The 20,456-nt window shown below is 31.6% G+C and overlaps 1 protein-coding gene across 2 annotated transcripts in view; it reads left to right on the top strand.

The window, feature by feature from the left end:
• Positions 1 to 17,803, top strand: part of LOC129219355 (matrix metalloproteinase-16-like) — a 118,837-nt gene extending 101,034 nt beyond the window's left edge. The window contains exons 10-12 of one of the 2 annotated variants that reach the window (XM_054853725.1): positions 1,763 to 1,944; positions 5,667 to 5,846; positions 17,622 to 17,803. In XM_054853725.1, the coding sequence (XP_054709700.1) occupies positions 1,763 to 1,944; positions 5,667 to 5,834 (350 nt within the window). In that variant the 3' untranslated portion in view covers positions 5,835 to 5,846; positions 17,622 to 17,803. The remainder of the gene's footprint in view (positions 1 to 1,762; positions 1,945 to 5,666; positions 5,847 to 17,621) is intronic. The other variant, XM_054853726.1, reaches the window with a different exon arrangement.
• The last annotated feature ends 2,653 nt before the right edge of the window (positions 17,804 to 20,456 follow it).

The following is a 20,456-nucleotide window of genomic DNA, read 5'->3' on the forward strand; positions in this document are numbered from 1 at the left end:
CAGGAATTACAGGTTCAAATTGAAAATTTCTTTTTGTCTTGAATAGTTCATTTATTAAGGAAGTCTATTGGCTATTTTTTTTTAAAATCGATTGACTGAAATATTTGTAATTTCAAATTGAATGCTTAATTAATTGTTTAGTTCAATGACTTCCTAATAGATGGCAGGTTAAGTTTAGTTCTATGAATTCCTAATAGATGGCGGGGTAAGTTAACTCATCGAGAGAGCGCTGGCCCACAGTGTCGATAGCCGCGAGGAACTATGGAGCGCTGTTCAGACGCGTGGTCGGCTACGCTACTGTGGGACTGTTATGGTCAGCGAATTGATTTCTGAATGCGTTATTTTTTTTTTCGATATTCATGTACATAATTTGATTTTGTAGGATTTTTCTGCTGGGTTTTGTTTTTAAGATTTCTTCAACGTTTGTTTCTGTTCTTATAGTTGAAGATAGTTACTTATCTACGTAAATAATTTGATTTGTCGTATTATTCAATTGTGATTGTTCTTTATAACGTTTTTATTATAATATTGTTTATTTGATGAAACATTTTAAATTGCAGAAAAAAAACCGCTTCACTCCCTAAAGGGCAGGGTTACGGTAGCGTGGTTGTTTGGTGCGCTAAGCGACAGTTGAAGGATTAATTTGAGTTTCAAAGCTACTGTTTGTCTTTTTATGTGTTTTGGCGAATAGTTTTAAATTCCAAAGAAACTTTATTAGGTTTTTTGAAAAAGTTGTATACGCATTTTAGTTTAAAGAAATGATTATTTCACATCCGAAGAGGGTGGGGGCGTAGATTTTTTATATTCAAAGGACTTCCTTTAAATTCTTAGCACGGGCATCGCCGTGCGGGTTCTGCTAGTAGAAATATATAGGTAGAAGAAAATATTCCTTACCTCATTCCATGGGAAAATGAATCTATTTAAAGGATTAAAAAAACCTACTTGCGAGTAGAAGAAAAGATGCTTTCTTTTCTCAACTACCCACTAATGATTCGACTGCATTTTAAATCCACTTTATTGCGCATCCTTGAACAAGTCAAAGCTTATTGCCGACCTCAAAATTTTGCCGTCCTGTGCTTGAGCACCGAAAGAGCCCTTCGTAAATACGAGCTTGGTGGTCCAAGAGATACTTCCCCTGTGTACTTGAAGCCCTATTGACCTATCCGCTGAAACAATAGAACCAAAATTTCAGACATGGTTGGTTTGAAAGTATGTGTTGGATATTGTGTTGATTTTAAATTACGCTGTGCTCCGAGGTACGATTTCAGTGACTTAATTTTGAACTTTTCGAATGGCAAAACTCACTTTTTTAATTGCGCAAATTGATCAGCTTAATAAAAAACCATAAATGACGTTGGAACGAGTGGTGCGTGACGAAAATTGCCGGCGTAAAGCATTATCAAAGAAGAGAAAGGACTAAGGGCAACTTGAGAGAGGAGGATCTTTGACTAATTTATCTTGATTCACAGGATAAGACAGAAATTGAAACACAAACCTCAGAACACCAAGCATATGTATTGAAAAGCATCATTGCTCTGTAAAAATCTCTACTAATGGTCTAAGTCCGACCTAGGTTGACCTAGCCTCATCGAGTTTCCAAATAAGTTACATATAAAAATGTAGAAAAAAAATATTACAAACACGACGGTATTAGGGTTGTCTAAGCAAAAGTGGTCGAATTTCTGCAGATTTTCTGCAGAATTGCTTAAATAAAATTGATAAAATTTTCTCTCTAATGCGCATATTAATCATTTCTTTTTAGGAAAATATTACTGGCGTTACGACAGCAACAATGATCCTCCAGTAAGTGACAAATATCCTCGACCAATCAGTCACTGGAATGGACTTCCAGACAACATTAATGCAGCATTTCAGTGGGAAAATAGCAAAACATATTTCTTCAAAGGAGACAAGTACTACAAATTTGATGATATACGATTTGAGGTGAGATGACACAATGAATATGCTTACGGTGGATTACCAGATTAGTCCTCCCTCCCCCTCCTTCTAACAGTTTCAAATACTTCATCAACAATTTCTTATTGATATCAGTTTCAATGGGGAATGCCGACTTTTGAACGATTCAGAATAAACTTTTTTTTATCATTTACCCAATTGAGAAGTGCAAGGTATAGTTCACCTCACTATTGTTGGCACTCAGCAAACTGCAAAAATAAATTATTTTACACACACGCCGCCACAAAATTGTAAACAAACAACGATGCTCTGCAAAGAAAACTTGTTTCGACAATGCTTTGTTTTACAACATTTGTTTCTCTTGTTTTCAATCTATTTGGAAATACTCATCCGAAGAAGAATGCCAAAAATCGTAAAGTGGACTTTATAACGTTAATATATGGTGTATCTCATTTCAAAAACAAAATACAGTCAGCCATTGTACAGTCCCCCCTGCGATGTAAAAAGATGAGGAACGTTTGAAGCGGCTGTGTGCTACGCACCATATAGTAGAGAGCTCGGCGTGTTTTTGGGAATTTACTCCGGCGCGTCAGATAAACATAGGGGAGATACCTTACATCCTGTCGAGTACCTACACTAAATGTTGACCTTTTTTGCTGGTGGATGCGTCTAGGACAGCTTGTCAGATTAGTAAAATAAAGTCATTGGTCATTGGATTCATTGAAGCGCGTCAGCTTTATATAAAATGGGTTAATTACAAGCTCAAGAGTATATTTAGAAAATCTGACGATTTGAGTGTAACGCAAGGGTGTGGGAGGGTTATAAAGTTGCAAAAAAAAAAGAAGAGAGAGAGAGAGAGAAATGTTGTGCAGATTTTCTCGAGAGCGGCTTGATTTTTTTTTTTTTTTTTTTGAAGGAAATAATGCAAGAATCACATAATCTGCCGATTTCAACATGACGAACTATCACAAATCGGCTACGAAAGATTGGTAAAAGGGGACTCCAATGTGTTTTTGGAGATTTACTCGAGCGCGTCAGATAAACATAGGGAGGGATACCTTACATCCTGTAGAGTACCTACATCAAATGTAAGTCCTTTTCGTTGGTGGATGCGTCTAGGACAACCGATCAGATTGGTAAAAAAATTGGTCGTCAGATTTATTGAAGCACGTCAGATTAAGATAAGGTGGGTTAATTACTAGCTAAAGAGTACATTTAAAAAATCTGACGATTTGAGCCTAACGCAAGGGTGTTGGAGCGTAAAAAAGTTGCAAAAAAAATTCTCTCTCCCCCCCCCCCCCCCCCCCCAGCTGTCAGATTAAGAATATACCTCAAAATAATCTTCAGATTTTAGGCTACCATGACTGAAGCATCAAGTTGAACCTTCTGTATAAAAACCTGACACACTCGAGTATTTCAATATGACATTTTTTTTTTGCAGCCTGTCAGATTAGTAAAAAAAATGATTATCAGATTTGTTGATACGCGTCAGATTACGATAAGGTGGGTTAATTACTGGCAAAAGAGAACATTTTAAAAATATGACGATTTGAGCGCAACGCAAGGGAGGGTTACAAAGTTGCAAAAAAAATCATTTTTTTTCTTCTAGCCCTCAAAATAATCGTCACAGGTATTTTGTTGTAAGTTACCGCCCTAAAGCCAGGGTTAAGGCAGAAATACTTAAAATACACCGCCAGCTCAGTTATTCCATCCGAGGACTGCAGTTTCGTGCTTTTTAGCACTCATCAGCCCGGAATAGGAATCACATGAGCTGGAGGCGAAAAATCTCTTAAGGGAGCCAAGAGAGCCAAACAAACTGGTAGCTAATGCAGAATTAGCAAACCAGATGAGCGACCGCAGCAATGGTGCGGTTCAACTCAAAGATTGATGGCAAAGCTAAGGTATTTTGTAGTAAGTAACCTCCTTTATTTACTTTTTTTTTTCAAACCTGATTGTTGAACACGCGGCGCTTGACATAACTCTTATTTTCGAGGTAGACCGTACAAAGCCAGGCAACGCAACTAGTTCAAAATAAGAAAGTGAAACAACTCCAAGCACTCAGCACTTTACTTCCTTAGGCATAATAAGGTGGAGAGAAAAAAATAAATTTTCGAGCTTCAAACTGCCTGGGGTCTCAAAAGTTACCTTTAAGAAACAATATAGGTAACCTTTAAAATCTTAGCCTCCTTGGATATATCTTTGGGTTCTTGAATCGCCCCCAAAAAAAGTCCAAAATATCGACCTTTTTTTAACTTTTTTAAGAAATTTAAAATATATAATTTTGAAAATGCTTGTAGGTGTATATGTTAACTCTAGGTAACATTTATATCTCCTAAAAGTTTTAATTCAAAGGAGTAATTTCTTTAAATTTTCCAAAAGCAATATAGTATAACACTCTGTTCTTATTTTCATAATTTCATAACATTAATTCATTTGAGTTTTTAAATTTAGTTAAAAACTTAAGTTTTTAAAAGTAGTTTTTATGTAGTTCGTTTAATTTTTTAACATCTGATGAACAGCCACTTGACAACTTGGTTGTTATTGGTTGCGACGGTACCAACACCAATATTGGTAGGACAGGAGGTGTAATTTGTCGTCTAGAGTTAAAATTAAACAAGCTCATGCAGTGGTTAATTTTGTCTGCTGTATGCAAAGGAAGTTCCATTGATTGAGTCATTCAATGAAAAATATGAACTGAGCAAGGAAAAGACCCCGCAAGTCTTATTAGTAATTATCAGAAAAGCTTTCGAAACCAGCGAAGGGTTAATTTTTGTAATCAGAAATATTGTTTTATTCTAACCATGTATATATAATGATTTTTGCTCCTTTTCACTCGAAATTCGGAAATTCTTTTTTTTTTCTTTTTCTTCGCTCCACCCTAAAAAGGCGGCGGCTCTGTTGGCAAGTTGAGAAGAGTTAATTCAATCTCCCTTAAGTAATGAAAATTTGGTAAAAAGAATTTACGGACTTATTAAATCAAAAATTTCTCTCTCTCTTTTTCACAAAAAGAAAAATAAATCTCGTTGGGTTCTTGTTCAATGGATTGTGCTATTGTATAAAAAACTACAATAATGATATACAGCAAAAGTTCTTAAATGCAATGTAATAAATTATCTAAACAAGAAATTAAATATATAACTAATAAATTAGTTTAGATTCTGTGTTTAAAATATTGATATTGTGTGTACTTTACCTATTTTTGTTTTACAAGATCGTGTGAAAATGGAAGAAAAAAGGCAATTTTTGGTTTATTTTGCGGCTTTCGAAAAATTTAAAGAAAGTACTCTAGTAAACTAAAAGTTACCACTTACACCTCCAAGCATTTTCAAAATCATGTATTTTAAATTTCATACAAAAAGTTCAAAAAAGGTCGGCTTTTTTTTTTTTTTATTAAACTTTTGGACTTTTTTGAGGCGATTTAGGAACCCAAAGATATTATCTTAGGAGCCTAAGATTTTATGGGTAACCTATTGATGCTAAAATGCAACTTTTAAGACCACAGGCATTTTGAAATTAAATTATTTCACTCCACCCCTAGCGTATAAGTAAACAAAAAAAAAGGTTTGAAATCTTTCTTAAATATAGATACACAAAGCAGATTAACAATGTGTATAGATGAGATTTGAAGGTACTATATTAAATTCAAGTAAATTGAAGAAATTTGAAATATATATATTGATGAAACTGTAATGGATTTAAATGAATAAAGTGCATTTCTCAAAGATAACCCGCTAACTTGAACTTTTTAGGTTGACTCCAGTGACCCGCCATATCCTAGATCAACTTCAGTTTGGTGGTTTGACTGCAAGTCCATATCTCATGAAACCAACTCAACAGGAGCAACAGTAAATGCTACAGCACGTGAAAACAGAGCAGGCAATACATATAGAGTTGATAGTAGCTCTGGAACAATATGAAAATGATGAAATGTATGTTGTCTGATTGTCTGTTTCTTGCTAAACAATTTGACTAGTCATGTTTGTAAAACAACAGAGTCTACGAAGAGTGGCGTAGAGTTACTTAAGCGAGTAATTCGGAATTGTGATAAAAGTTCAAACCAAGATCTTTTAAGGACTATGTTTATTACATTTAAAGTAAATATTTCTAATCTGATTAACAATGTGTACGAAAAATGTTTAATACTTTCTAAATAAGGATTTCAATGAAAACAACACAACATTTCGTTTATCAACCTTTCAACAAAGTTTAATAACAATCGAAATTGAAAAAAAAATAATCCAATAGCAAGTGAAACACATATTTTTCAAAAATAGATATCAGGTACAAAAATATACTACTGGAAGAATTTTTTTTTTAATTTTTTTAGAAGTGCATTTTTTTATTTTGATAAGGTTGTGCTGATAAATGTTAATATTTTCTACCATGATTATTGAAACTTTTATATAAAAAAACTTAAGGTTTCAAGAACAAAAAAAAATATTTTTTTTAATTTTGAGTAAAAAATAAAGCAAATTTAAGCAGCTTCTAAATTTATTAGAAAATGTAAGGCTTTTTTTAGATGTCAGAACCCAGAGTTCATTTAATAAAACCAAGCCAGTTCTCACTGAAACTCTTAGCTACATATCAAATCAAGCCGCCTCTTAAAGGAGACAAATACCTTTGCACTCATATAAAGTAATTTGAAAGTTGTTACACCACAAAGCTATTCAAGTATTTCTGTTTCATAGCAATTTATCTGAATTCAAAAACAAAGTCTTAAAAAAAATGTTTAAGTTGTTTGCATTTTTTGACTATAAATTCATTCATCAATAAATATTTTTTCAAGATTTAAATTAGTTTAATTAGTTAATTTCAATTAAATGAGGTGAACAAAAAATAGAGATTGAAACTCTTAATATGAAAAAATGCACATGAAAATTGCATGTTGATATAATAAAAAAAAAAGAAAATCCCTTAAAACAGATCAATTAAAAACATTCACTTTTTCAAAAGCATTTTGAGTCAAATTTCTTACATTCCTTTAGTGCAGCAAAATAGGCTAACGATTGTGCAAAATCACATCCCACTGCAAGATTTAATCATTTCAATTTGCTACAATAAATCACCCTAAACATGGAAAATGACTTAATAATTTTTAATAAAAATATTTTGAAGAATTAAATCCAATGGAAAATACTGTCCAGTAGATAAAATGCACTTTTCCTCAACAGTTTTTCTACCAAATCAAAAACGCTTAAATATCTGCAAAAAATAAATGAGACAACTACACTGCAACATACGAACTGCAAGATAGGCTGCATGCACATGTTGAAAAAGGGTTTTGAGCTTAAGATGTAAGCAGCAGTCACAATGAAATCAGACAAAGAGAAAGCTAAAACTGTTTATATAAAGATGCCAAAATTCTTTACCCATTGGTTTGAGTTCCAAGCAGCAGGATTTTGGACAAATAGCTTTGGTATCCACTTTGACTTCATTGTGATTGCTATTTCAGTCATAAAGCTTTAAACTTTTTTTTTCACTGAAAAATTCTTTATAGTGGAAAAAGAGGCGTACACATTGCATTGTCATCCAACAGAATTATTTATGAATCATTTTGTTATGAATCATTTTGTTTGACCTGTTTTGCATCTTAAAATAATTTTTCTTAATGATTTTTTTCATTCTTGAGAATAAGAAGTCAGAAGAGACTAGGTTAGATGAGTGAAGAGAATAGGTTACATTTTTCATTAACAACTGGTTGGTTTTTAGCAGACTTTGGTTAATTCTGGGCGAGCAGGCACTGTCAAAGGTGTTACCCCATCACCGGAATTCCACATATTGTTTATTATTTATTTGTTTATTTATTTCACTTTGTTTTATTTGTTTATTTACTTGTATTTCACTTTGTTTTTTTTCGTTCAATTTGTTTTATTTTACTTTATTTAACCACTGCATAATGCAATCCCCTCATCATTTGGAAAATTTTATGTTGGCTCAATGCTTCTTAAAGATTAGCACTGAAACAGCACTGGAATATCACTTAAGATAGCAATCACTCTGCGTGGCATGATGACTTTTCATGAATGCTACTAAACTAATTCAACATGCGTGGTGTCTAATAAACACATCTAGCAACAGAGGATTAGCCAACAGGATTACAGAAAACAATTCCTCAAACTCTTTTCAGTTCCTTTTTTTATTATTCCTTTCTACTATTTTACGCTGGCATAACATAGAAGGACTGAGACAAAAAACAGTAACAAATATATTAAATTTATTTACATACAATAAAAAAACTACACATAGCAATTTATATACAACAAGAGTATAATATCACAATTGTAATTACGTAATGCTTTTGACACAAAGTTTAAAGCTACACATAAAATGTTATCTTTGACTAGAAGAGCTTAAGTAGACCAAAAAAACTTCAAAGAAAGATCAGGAAAAAGAAATGATTACTTTCTTCTTCATGCTTATCAAAATGACATCTTGAAAAATCTTTATATATAAGTACTAAAGTAAATGCAATAACTTAATTTGGATTGTAATACGAGGGGGGACCCAAAAATAACCAGATTTTTGTTCTAAAATATTTATATATTTGTTTATTCACAAAATTTCTTTCGTCTCCTTCAAAGTGTTCACCCTTAGATGCAATACACTTGTTAATTCTTTTTTTCCACTGTTAGAAGCCCCTCTGGAACTCTTTAACTTTGACCATGTCCAGTGCCCATTGCGAAACACTTTTTACAGCCTCTACATCATCAAAATGCTTCATTTTCAGATTTTTTTTTCATCCTCGGGAACAGAAAAAGATCACAGGGGGCTAGGTCTGGCGAATATGGGAGTCGAGGAACGACTCGCCACCCCAAGAGGCCAAATAGTGGTTAACTAGTGAAGGCGGTGTGTACGGAAGCGTTATCATGGTGAAGGAACCATTCTTCCGATCGCCAGTGCGAGCTCCAACTCACTCTTGTTTCTTTGAAAGTTTTGTCAATCGTAAAACGACGACTCTCGTTGATTTTTTGGCAGATTTTTTCAACGTTTTATCATTTCGAGACGTTGAAGGGCGCTTGGAACGAGCATGATCTTCAACATTCATGCTACCAAGTTTAAAGGGACCAAAACCACTGGAAAATTTGTGTACGGCTTATAGCATCGTTCTTGAAAGCTTGTTGAAGCATTTGGTAAGCTATTCTGCTGCTCACTTTTCGAGCAAGAAGCAAAATTTCAAGCTTACAGTTTATTCTTTTAAATCTGACGTAATGAGTTTGCAGGCGGAAAGCAACAACACCTGAGAAAACCAATACTACGATCAGATGTTATCAACTAAACTGGCGCCACTTGCACAACTGGTTTGTGAAGGTCTCTACTTGAGCTATCTAGCTGGAGAACACTCTACTAGCCCTAGGATTGGCATCGCACCATTAGTCCGGTTTCTTTTGGGTCCCCCCTCGTACTAAGAATGTTTTTGGAGCAATTATTTCCTTCTAAAATTATATGCACTTGTTTTTAAAAAATTTAGGACATTTAAAAAAAAAAATAATAATAATAAAATGATAGATATCTTAAATATGCAGAAATAACTTTATCAAAATAGCTACTATTCCCAAAATTTGAGAGACAACTTTGCAATGTGCTGATAAATACTTTTAACGTAAGAATTAAAGACTTACTAAATTTCAAGGAATAAGATACCAATACAAATTCTATATCCATACAAAAGTTATTTCTGAAAACTAGCATTATCTGAAAAATCAATGAGTAATTACATATTTAGAAATATATAGAACACAATAAAATCAAGCACACTAAAATATGTTTTCAGTAAGAATATCACAATAAAGATTTCTAACACTGACACTCTTTGTAGATTTAAGTACTATGTTACTAATGTAAATAGTCAAATTACAGGCAGTTTATAAATACAGTAGTCTCTATTTAATGTTATCAATTTGTGACACGCTGTTTTTGATAACAATAATAAGCAGATAACAATAGTTAATTAAAAACACAAAATTAATTAAATTCAAAACAAAATTAGACAAGAAAATGTCACCCTATATCAATCGACAGATTGTTTTTTAATTTTAAAACTCTATACACAATTTTAAATGATTATCAATTTTTGACAGGATTGATAAAAATCATGATTTAAAAAAAAATTTAAAGTCAGATTTTTTCAATTTAAATCAGATTTTTTTTATTTAGATTGGATTTTTTTTATTTAAATGGAATTTTTGCAATTTAAATGTATTTTATTATAATTTATTCCTTCAAATTAAACTGTTCGATTTGATTTCAAAATCAGATAATTCTCTTTTTATACATAATGAAAAATACATAGAACTAAAGTTGGCCACATTGGATAATTTTATAATTTTAGCCACATGAAGCAACCATGAACTTCAAGTGCATATCAGGGTTTGAAAAAAACTAGCTACAATATAAAGTCCCATATCTAGATGGATCTATTTCCCAGACATTTTTTTTAAGTATAGAATTATATTAACTGTAGAAATAAAGAATAAAAATAGCATAAAGTATTGAATTATTAACTGCAAATAATGATTTTTTTTTTTTGAAAAAAGAACACTACAATAAAAAGCATGATTAAAAAAATGAAAAACACCCTCTTACTTTTAAATGTTTAATGAAATTCATCAAAGATTGAAAAAGCAGACTTTATATATATATATATATATATATATATATATATATATATATATATATATATATATATAATAACAAAAGTGAAAAATATTGAAATGACCACACCAAAAGCCCATAGATGCGCAACGCAGCAAAAATAAAAAGCCAAGGGTGCCAGGTGATGCGTTATGCCCAATGTTACTCTATATGGCATATACTGCAGCTTAGACACTCTCTTTTAGTTCATAGTTAAATTTCTTGGTCTTTTGACCATATTTATTGAATCCTCCATGGTTGATGAGCTCTGGATTCATACTTTGTCTTTTCCTATTAAATAGCTGCTTGCAATTTTCCTTTTTCTCATCATTTTTTGTATAAATTGTTTAATGTTTGTTATTTGGCTTGCATATACATATATATATATATATATACAATTCTTGGGTTATTAATATGCATATTTTGTTTCATTGTTTTTAATTAATGGAAGTTGAAAATAATTGTTGATAAGTTTATTTTTAAATGAGTAATTAAATAGCTTAAATCTAACAGATAAATATCCAATCAATTTATTGTACTTAATTTCATTGAAAAGAAACATCTTGTTTCATACATCCTATGCAAGTTCTTTTCTTTTTAAATTTATTGCAAAATGATACTTTAATTTTTCTTTAGATTCAATTTACTTCATTTAACAATACGAATCATTCTTTTTTTCTTTTGGTAAGAACGTTTGTAATATGCGTTTGGTAGTGATTTTTTCTAATAAAAATACTCTGAATTTCATGCCCATCAAATTCATTCTTCTAAACTTTTAAAATTTTAGTCTTTGAAAATCATGATTTGAATCAATGATTCAAAAAAGAAATCAACTGATTTAAATCAGGATTTAAATTGCAAATTCAAATCTCTCAAAAAAAGTATGTACAGAAAGTTTCATGAGTTTTGAATAATATCTATGTGGTCCACCAGTCCCACGAAACATAGAAATTGATAAAAAAAAAACAGTATTAATTTCGAAAAATATATAAATATCTATTCTAACAAAAATATGAACATTTAGAGTGATTTAGGACGCAACAAAAGAACAGATGTGCATGCACTAATTGCTTTCTACCTTTATTTTAATTCTTGCGAGCACTCAATTTTAGATTCATTTAAATTTTTTAGTCATTTTCTTAGATTTTTTTGCTTTTATCGATCATGTTCAGCAACTTGCACAACATGCTGGTAGTGCTTTTCACATTTTGAGGACTTGATGAAGTTACTACTTAGCTTGACTCCACACTCTGAGCATTCATTGATAACATTTAGTGCTTGTAACTTTGCATGGAATGTGGTGTAGGATGTAGAATTTGGCCATAGTGAAACTTCTTCTTATAAAAAATCCAAGTCCAGTTCCAACAAAGGAAACAAAAACCCAGAATCTGCTTCAATTAAATCAGAAAGCCTTGTATTGATGTTGACATTTTTTTTTTTTTTTTTTTGAAATTTGGGTTTCCCAATACCAATGCTATATCTACCTTTCAACTAAAAACCAGTATTGGTAAAACTTGGCTTCGTAGCTAGCAGTGCATTAGCTACATGGCTTTTTGGTTTTGTGCCAGAACTTTGTTGCATCACAGGGAAGTGGCACCATCTCTTCTGTAAGATCAGTAGTAACTTGTAAAGGCGCTGGTTACACTATTGGATATGGTGGAATGGACAGTTTTGTATTCTATTAGAGAGTGATGTATTTGTAAATTATTCCAAGGGACATTTATGGCAGAATTACATGTTATCCGCCAGGTGCTGTATGTAAGAGTGGCAAAAGTCATGCAGTTTTATAATCTTTTGCTTTGAAGCTATAGTGCCTGTAGGAAGCTGTGTTGGGTCAAAATGATTTCGCCTATATGATGACAGCAAGCTGACCAAAGAAGTGCACATACTAGCTTCTTTTGCACTAAGACGCAGGTGGCAGTAATATGGCCTGTGTTGGATGAAATTGTATCAAATGTCAGGCTATGGCAGATGCCTCACCTCCTAGTTCTGTAACTGATACCTTTATATATGCTACCTGTTGTGCTGGGCTCATATTTAAAGTTTAGCTAGTAAAGTTTAGTTAGTAAACTGATATTTATGTTGCAAGTGAAACAAGATTAGGTTTCTTCAGTACATCATGTGGGATGAATAAACTTGTTCCTGTTCTCTTATTGCGATGATGGCTTACAGAACTTGTTGAGAGTCCTTCAAAACCAGTGTCTTCTGTGTCATTTGTTATGTTTTTTTCATCAGAATCAGATGAAGTGAGAATGTCGTTTAATGTTAAATCTAAACTGGTTTTATTATTCATCTTTGCTTTTCTTATTTCCTGCCAGTGTAACCGTGTTTCTCTTCTTTTAACTTTATCCCCAAGAGTTTCATCATAAGACCCAAAAGTTGCCATAAGATCACTTTTCATTGACCAAGAAAGAAAATATCCTCTTTGTTTTTCATTAGTTCTACATTCACAGGCCACAACTAAAATGTTAAGGCTAGTTTATCTTCCATTTATTTTTATTTTTGCACAGTTGTGGATACAGATCTTTGGTTAGCGGGTATAGCCCTAAACTTAGCATTGTCATCAAGAAGTTTTATAATTTTTTAACAAGCTTTTAGCTGACTAATCATAGGAATACATGTTTGTTCAGTAAAGATTTTTACCTGGCATAAGACTGATCTTGAAGACACCCACTTCGTTCTGTTTTCATGAAAACCTTCTATGTAGTACATCATGCATCGTAAAACATGCAAATTAGTAGGAAGCTTGAAGCTTGTTACTGGTTATCTTGCTGCCAAGACCAAAAATATGGGACAACAATCTGGTGTCCATAGTGCAATCGGAACAAAAACTAACTTAAATTAAGGCATGAGTTTGCCAAATCAAAACCAAAAGTAGAAATAAGCAAAATAGAATGCTTAAAAATTTAGGCTAATATTTGCAAATTTGAATGAAAAGAAAAATTAAACAAAATAAAAGTAAAGTAATGGCTTAAAATTAAAAGTAAAAAATTGACTATAAGTGAAAACTACAAGTTGACAAAAGCAGATAATGCACTGTTTTGTGAGCAGAGTTGAAGTTGTAGTCACACTATTCAATGTTCCTAAATAATTATAGCAAAAATTAATTTGGCTGTAATCGGTGGAGAGGCAGATTAAAAAGCATAAAAACCGTATTATTTATTAAAATCAAATAATTTTATGACCCATTTTGCATTTTACACTTACCTAATTACTTCTTACAGAATATTAAGATATAATTAGTTAAAATATGAAGGAATTAAGTAGGAAAAATACTGGTTTTAGTCAGGGGTTTTTGCGGAAAATCTGAAACTTCAAAGTGGGCGTGGTTCACCTAAAATTGTAAGGAAATCATAAAAAAAATTTGATATGGAGAAGTTTTAAGGGTAATGGAATTTTTTTAGACTAGGTACAAAGCAATTTGTTTCTGGAGGGGGTTTGATGCACCCTACTGAAGAGTCATGTGAGTAAGGTGGCAGTGCACCTCGAGAACAATGAGGTTAAGAATCCCCTTTGCGGTTTAAAAAAAGGCAAAATTTCCCCTACTACTCTAAAATTATTTTGGACAAAATCAGGAAAGTTGAAAAGAGAAGAATATTGAATGATCAAAATTGTGCAATGCCTCTCCATGTTACAGCACTGAAATGCACAAATTACAAGATACATTGCATGTTCGTGTTTCATTTTGTGAAAGGGTTTCAGCTTTAACTCCTTTCTTCCAAGGTATATTGTCGGCAACATATTTGTTTGTTTGAAGAAGCGAAAAATGGAAAACATTGTTGATGCTTTCAAATGCAAAGCATACCCCGAAGTAAAGGTCAAGATTCACGGTCGCCACTCGCCACATGGCGACCTAGTTTGAAAAAGTTGCGACCTAAAAAAACGTCCTCAGTCGCCATTTCCCCCCTGTTGTTCCTAGCAAAAAAATCTTGGGATGAAGAGGAATTATGAACAAACTCAAGAGGGTAGAAGAAAATAAATCGCTTTGGAAGCATATGCCTGAGGATAAACACATCAAAGATCGTTTATTGACCAGAACGATAATACAGTTACGTGTGAAGCATAGACGCCATATTTAGTCACTCAAAGTAGGCAAAGTACTTAAGTGCTTAAGTTTACAAAAACAAATCGGAATTTGATGTTTATTCAAATGAAAACTAATGAAAATAACGCAAAATGTGCTGTAAAGCATTTTATTTATTTATTTATTTTTTATTATTTAAAATAGTTTTCATGAGAAATGAAAAATTTTGTATTTAAAATTTCGTCTTATCCTTATTGCATTGGACGCTAAAGCGCTAAAAGCTATAACAGCTCAATTAAATTGACGTTTAATGAGAACTTTACATTTTATAATTATTTTTATGCTACAAATTCAAAAACCTAAATCTTAATTTTTAACACAGTCGCCATATTTGATCACTTCTAAGATGGAAGTAGATAAGATTCTTTAAGTGCCTATTTCCAAAAATAGATTTGTATGTCTATTGCAATACAATGCAAACTATTGAACATTCCGCAAAATGTGCCGTATTTTTCCCCCTTGGATAATTAATTATTTTCTTGAAAATTGCAAATTTGTTCCTTCTGAACATTATTTTATCCGTATTGCTTAGACGCTAATGTGCTAAAAACTGACTCTTTAATATAAATTATTGTTTTTTGAGGGTTTTTGATTATTGAAATTACTTTCATATCTTAAATTTCTTGCATAGTTGCCATGTTTGGTCATTCGCAAGATGGAAGCAGACAAGACAATTTCATTGCCTAAGTTTCCAAAAATAGAATTGGATGCCTATCTCAGTGGAAACTTCTGAAAATAACATAAAAAGGGCCAGATTTTATTTTTTATTATTTTTTTAATTAGTTATTTTTTGGAAAAGTAAAATTTTATCAGCAAAATTGTATTTTTTGTAAATTTCATATAAAATGCAGTTTCCTGCCGACTTTTCATTGATTAATTCAGGCCAGGATCTATAAACTTTGGGCTCCCTTGCAACAAATCAGTTGGGCCCCACCCCAGAGGCCAGCAGTGTATATTTGTAACATTAATAAGTCTTAGTGCTAGTTTGTTTCAATTTTTTCTTCAATTTCTTGAGCCATTGGGTCCCTTAAGGATGTGGGCCCTCTCGTATTGCGGGGTCTGGGGGTATGCAGATCCAGTCCTGGATTTATTTATCTATTTATTCTTTTAGGGAGGGGGGAATGCATGTTTATAGCTTTTAAATTGTCTTTCTGTAAAGTTCTATTTATTTGTTTTTTCATGAAAGTAGTAAAAACTCCTCTCTCATTTTGTACTTCAACCCTTGGCGACAGTGGTGGCCACCAAGTTTTTTGGGTCTAGTGGCCACTGGCCACTTAAAAATTTTTGGAATCTTGGCCTTTACCCCGTAGATTATTTGTATTATTAATATTAGAAATAATTGAGTAACATTTCTTTGATTTAGTCATAAAAATAGTTTTTTTCCTTGAGATATTGGAAACGTTAAGTTTCAACTTGTTCTCTGACCTATAAAATAGATTCTATCCGCATCCATAGCAAATATTTCCTGGAGAGTTAAGATGGGGATTGAAAACTGAAAACGTAAACAATGTACTGATCACAGAAAGCTACTATTTTAACATACAAATCAACAGAGAAAATCAGGAGAGTTGCTTTGATATAACTATAAGCAATTGATAACATAAACCATGATAACATTAAATGGAGACCACTGTATTCTTAGGAATTTATGGGTTTCTTTTTTTTTTTTTTTTTTTTTTTGAATAGATTGCAGCAATGTGACTTGCTATCTAGATTTGTAATTGTAATTTTTAAGTAGAGTATAAAAAAATACAACAGAAATCAAATTTAATAATTTAAATATAACATTCATTCCAAAGCTGATGAAACAATTTTAAGAAAACATAACCCATTTTAGACTAGATATTACATGGATTGTCTGTATTAAATTTTTCCAACTCAAAGGACAGAGCAAAGCATTCTACTTATCCAAACACAAAAACAGACATTTCAAAGGAAATGCTCACCCATTCAAATAAATGCAAGAAATATATCAACATATGGCTGCGTAGCATATGACATTCACACAGACATGCGTTATGTAGTACACAAAAAAAAAAAAAAAAACGGATAGCTCAGAAGAAAAAAAATTAGACAATGTTAACTTTTTACACAATGCACACAGTTTAAGAAAAATATTTTTTACATAAAAGGTATTTACCAGTATTCCACTGCACAACTGACAGATAAGTTTTAAGTCAGAATTTAATGCCGAGGCAAATGTTTTCTCATGTTACTAACACATTTAAACCAAAAGAAGTGGAAAGCTTAGTGATGTAAGGGTTATACTAGAAAGAAAATTCATCTACAATGAAAGCTGTGAACATGGTTATTAGGAAAGAGGTTATCAAGTTGGCACATGTAGAGATGAAAAAGTGACTTACTGTTTGTCATTTTGAATATCCCAAGCTAATTATTCTATTAAAACTCATCATGGTCACTAGCTGATGGGAAATCCTGAAGACTTTAATATCATGGACTTGAACCCACAAGAGAAATGGCATTTATTGTTGCATGGACAAAGAAATTGTGGACTGAGCTGTGAAAAAGCTCAAAAACAAGGTAATAATCATCAGTTATTTTGGAAACAGCCCAAGTGAAAAACAGCATGTTTTCTGATAATGCTGATGATGTTCTAAAAGTTTTCATGCATAGTTGAGTATCGGTAGTCGTGAGTCTTGTTCACCTGTTCAAAACCATTATGCTCACACAAGTTGGATCTTGATGATATAACTCAGGCTTGCTGCTAGGAGGATTGATCATGGTTATAGAAGTGGGTGGAATGAGGCATTGAAGCTAACTTTAGTTGTTACTGGCAAATACTTTTTTAATTAGTAGCACTCCTTATTTTGTCTAAATGTGGAAAACTTCAAATTAATTTACTGTATTTACATGCTATGTATTTTATTATAAATTAAAAGTTTAATTTGGACTTATAATTTTAAAATTTAAATTTCTAATGGCTTGCTTCTACATGCTAACATCTGCTGTCTTTTTCCCTTAATTTCAGTTTTTTGCAGTGTTCAGTTGGCATGGACAGCAGTCAGGGACTTGCAAAATTGGAAAAAAATACATTTCATTAATTCATCTACTTCATATCAAGCAGAGTTTGGACTACTAATACTTGGACAACCAAGACTCTACTGTATTACAAATTTGTTCATTAAAACCTGAGACTATTGATGATAGTCAAGCAAACACTTCCCTATTTTTTGTGATTCAATAACTAAAAGAGATACATTAACATTAGTAAATCTTCATTAAACAAAAACTCTACAGATAATAAGCAATCTGACGGAAAATTGGAACAATGCATATATTCACCTTGATTCTGTCAAGTATAAATAAAAACTAAAATGACTAGCTGATAAATCAAGAAAAGTGTGCATACTTTCTCTAAATATATTCTAATATAAGTAATTCTTTGAAAATATAAAAAGTTACATATGATTTTAAATGAAATAGCAACTGCTGTTTTTTAAAACAGAAAAATGAATATTTGGCTGCTATGTATATTTGGCACAAGAATTAACAATACAACTCCAAAAAAAGTAAGAAATATAAATCCCACACTTAAGCAACATGAGATTTTGGTTGGTAGAAATAACTACCACAACTAAGCTCACCATATAGCACTTCAAGTGTAAGAAGGCTAAAACTCAAGATAAATTAATTTTACAGTACAAGCAGTACAGTACAAAAAAATTTTATCATATTTTTAAAATCTAGTTTTTACTATAGTTCAGATTTACCTAAGGCTGAACAGCATTTCGGATTATGTAATATTGTGCTGGTACTGTTATTCTTAAACATATATGAAGTTTTGTACAGTTATTCAGGAATAATCTCATATTTTTAATCCCCCCAGTTACTGATATTATCTCAAATGACCAAAAAAAGGGTACTGCAAATGAAAATATGCCATTAGTATGGAAAGAAGGAATAAGCAAAATATACCTAATTCTAAATTCAACTTTTTTTTTTTTTTTTGAATAATAGCTCTTTTGCATTTGTGGTGCAATACATCAAACATCTATCAAAACCTAACATTTTCAATGTTATAAATAGGACATCAGAAAAATAAAGAAAAATATCAACTACAAAATTTCTCTCAACTGAAATGTAAGTACATGCATAGAAGGATTATTTCAATGGTGAAGTAATCTTACATGCAACTGCAGTGTCTAACACTTGTTTGAATAAAGATGTAATGCAGTATGAAACTATTGGGCAATAATCAGCAAAACAATGAGTTAAAATTGTTTCCAGTTAAACCCATGCTAGTTACTACTACTTAACAATGGTAGCTTTTAAACCAACAGTTATTTTTTGGTGGTACCAACTGATCACAATAAACTAACAGTAACCAAAACATTTAAACAATGATACAAGTGAACATCAACAAATAATCACTGAAAAATAGCCCTGCCACATTTCATTTATTGAAGAAAATGAACCAGAGAACTAATTAAGGAAGTAGGGAGAGATACTATCAAAATGGACACATAAAGTCAATGAGCATTTTATTAGTAACTCATCTCAGATCTAAAAACAAGGAGGGTTCCCTGTAAAGGCAGTTTCATGTCACATCATGCATTTCTTTCTGAGGGTCATTTGTTAGATTACAACTACACAACTTATCTTACTGTGCAAATAAAAAATAGAGCACTAAAAAAAGTAAAATGGGAATGAGTGTCTAACACCTTATGATTAATGTTTCATCCTTCATTTTTTTAATTAGAAAAAACTTTTGGGCAAAAAGAAAAAATAATTTAAAATATTAAAATTTAAAAAAATATTTGAATATTTTCCATATTTTAGTTTTATACACTGAAAATACAACTTTTCCTTTTGCTTTAAAAAATATAACAAATTTGATTTTTGCTGTTAATTTTTGCTATCTCAATAAATGCAGCTCTGAACAACAACTAGTAACCAATGAAGCTACCAGAACTGTTGCTCAGAGATTTCATTGTGGCAATATCCTTAGACAATAAGTTCATACCATGATATAATTTTATCAAACTCAAGACAACAAGATTTCAAACTGAAGGAATAAACCTAATATGCATTTCATATTGCATATGATCAAAGCAGTGCATCAGAATGTGCAATATATTAGTTTAGTAAGCAGTATAATTATCCAGGACTGAATAAAAAAAAGATTTATCAATATTTACTCAATATGAATTTTGAAGTATATGTGTGGTATAAATAATATTTTAAGTATCATCTAAAAGATTAACTAATGCAATAGTCTCTGCTTAATGTGATCACCTTTAGTTTATTGTTTTAAAAGCACTAGGTCCCGTTTTCTCCTTTCATTTAAAAATAAAAGTTATTGCTTTATGTGATCATTACATTATGTGAATTATGTGATACATTCTCACTTTTCAAATCAGAGATTGCATTTCACTTGAAACGATCAGAATCTGCTTTGCCTGCTCAAGATCTTGAGAAAACTTTGACTGGGAAATCAAAAAAATAAAATTAAATCCACGAAATCTTATGTTGAAATGAGAAATGCATTGAGAGAGTTGAAACATGGATTACAACAACATCGTGGTGATTTTAAAAACATTGATTATGAGCAATTTATAAATGAGCTTCTTAAAAATTAGACTTCAGAAAGATTTTTTTTTTTAATTATGAATCATTTTTATTTTTTAAAGGAAACATATAGTATATAAATATAAGATGAGCTAATTCATTTAACTTGAAACTCAGTGTTGGTGCCTTAAATTGATTAAATTTATCTAATTCCACGCTTCATTTATTGTTATTAATCGGTTATTGATAACAAAAGCAAAATTGTGTCCGCAAAGTGATCACATTAAACGAGGAC

The sequence above is a fragment of the Uloborus diversus genome, chromosome 3 (genome assembly GCF_026930045.1).
Source record: "Uloborus diversus isolate 005 chromosome 3, Udiv.v.3.1, whole genome shotgun sequence".
NCBI lineage: Eukaryota > Metazoa > Arthropoda > Arachnida > Araneae > Uloboridae > Uloborus > Uloborus diversus.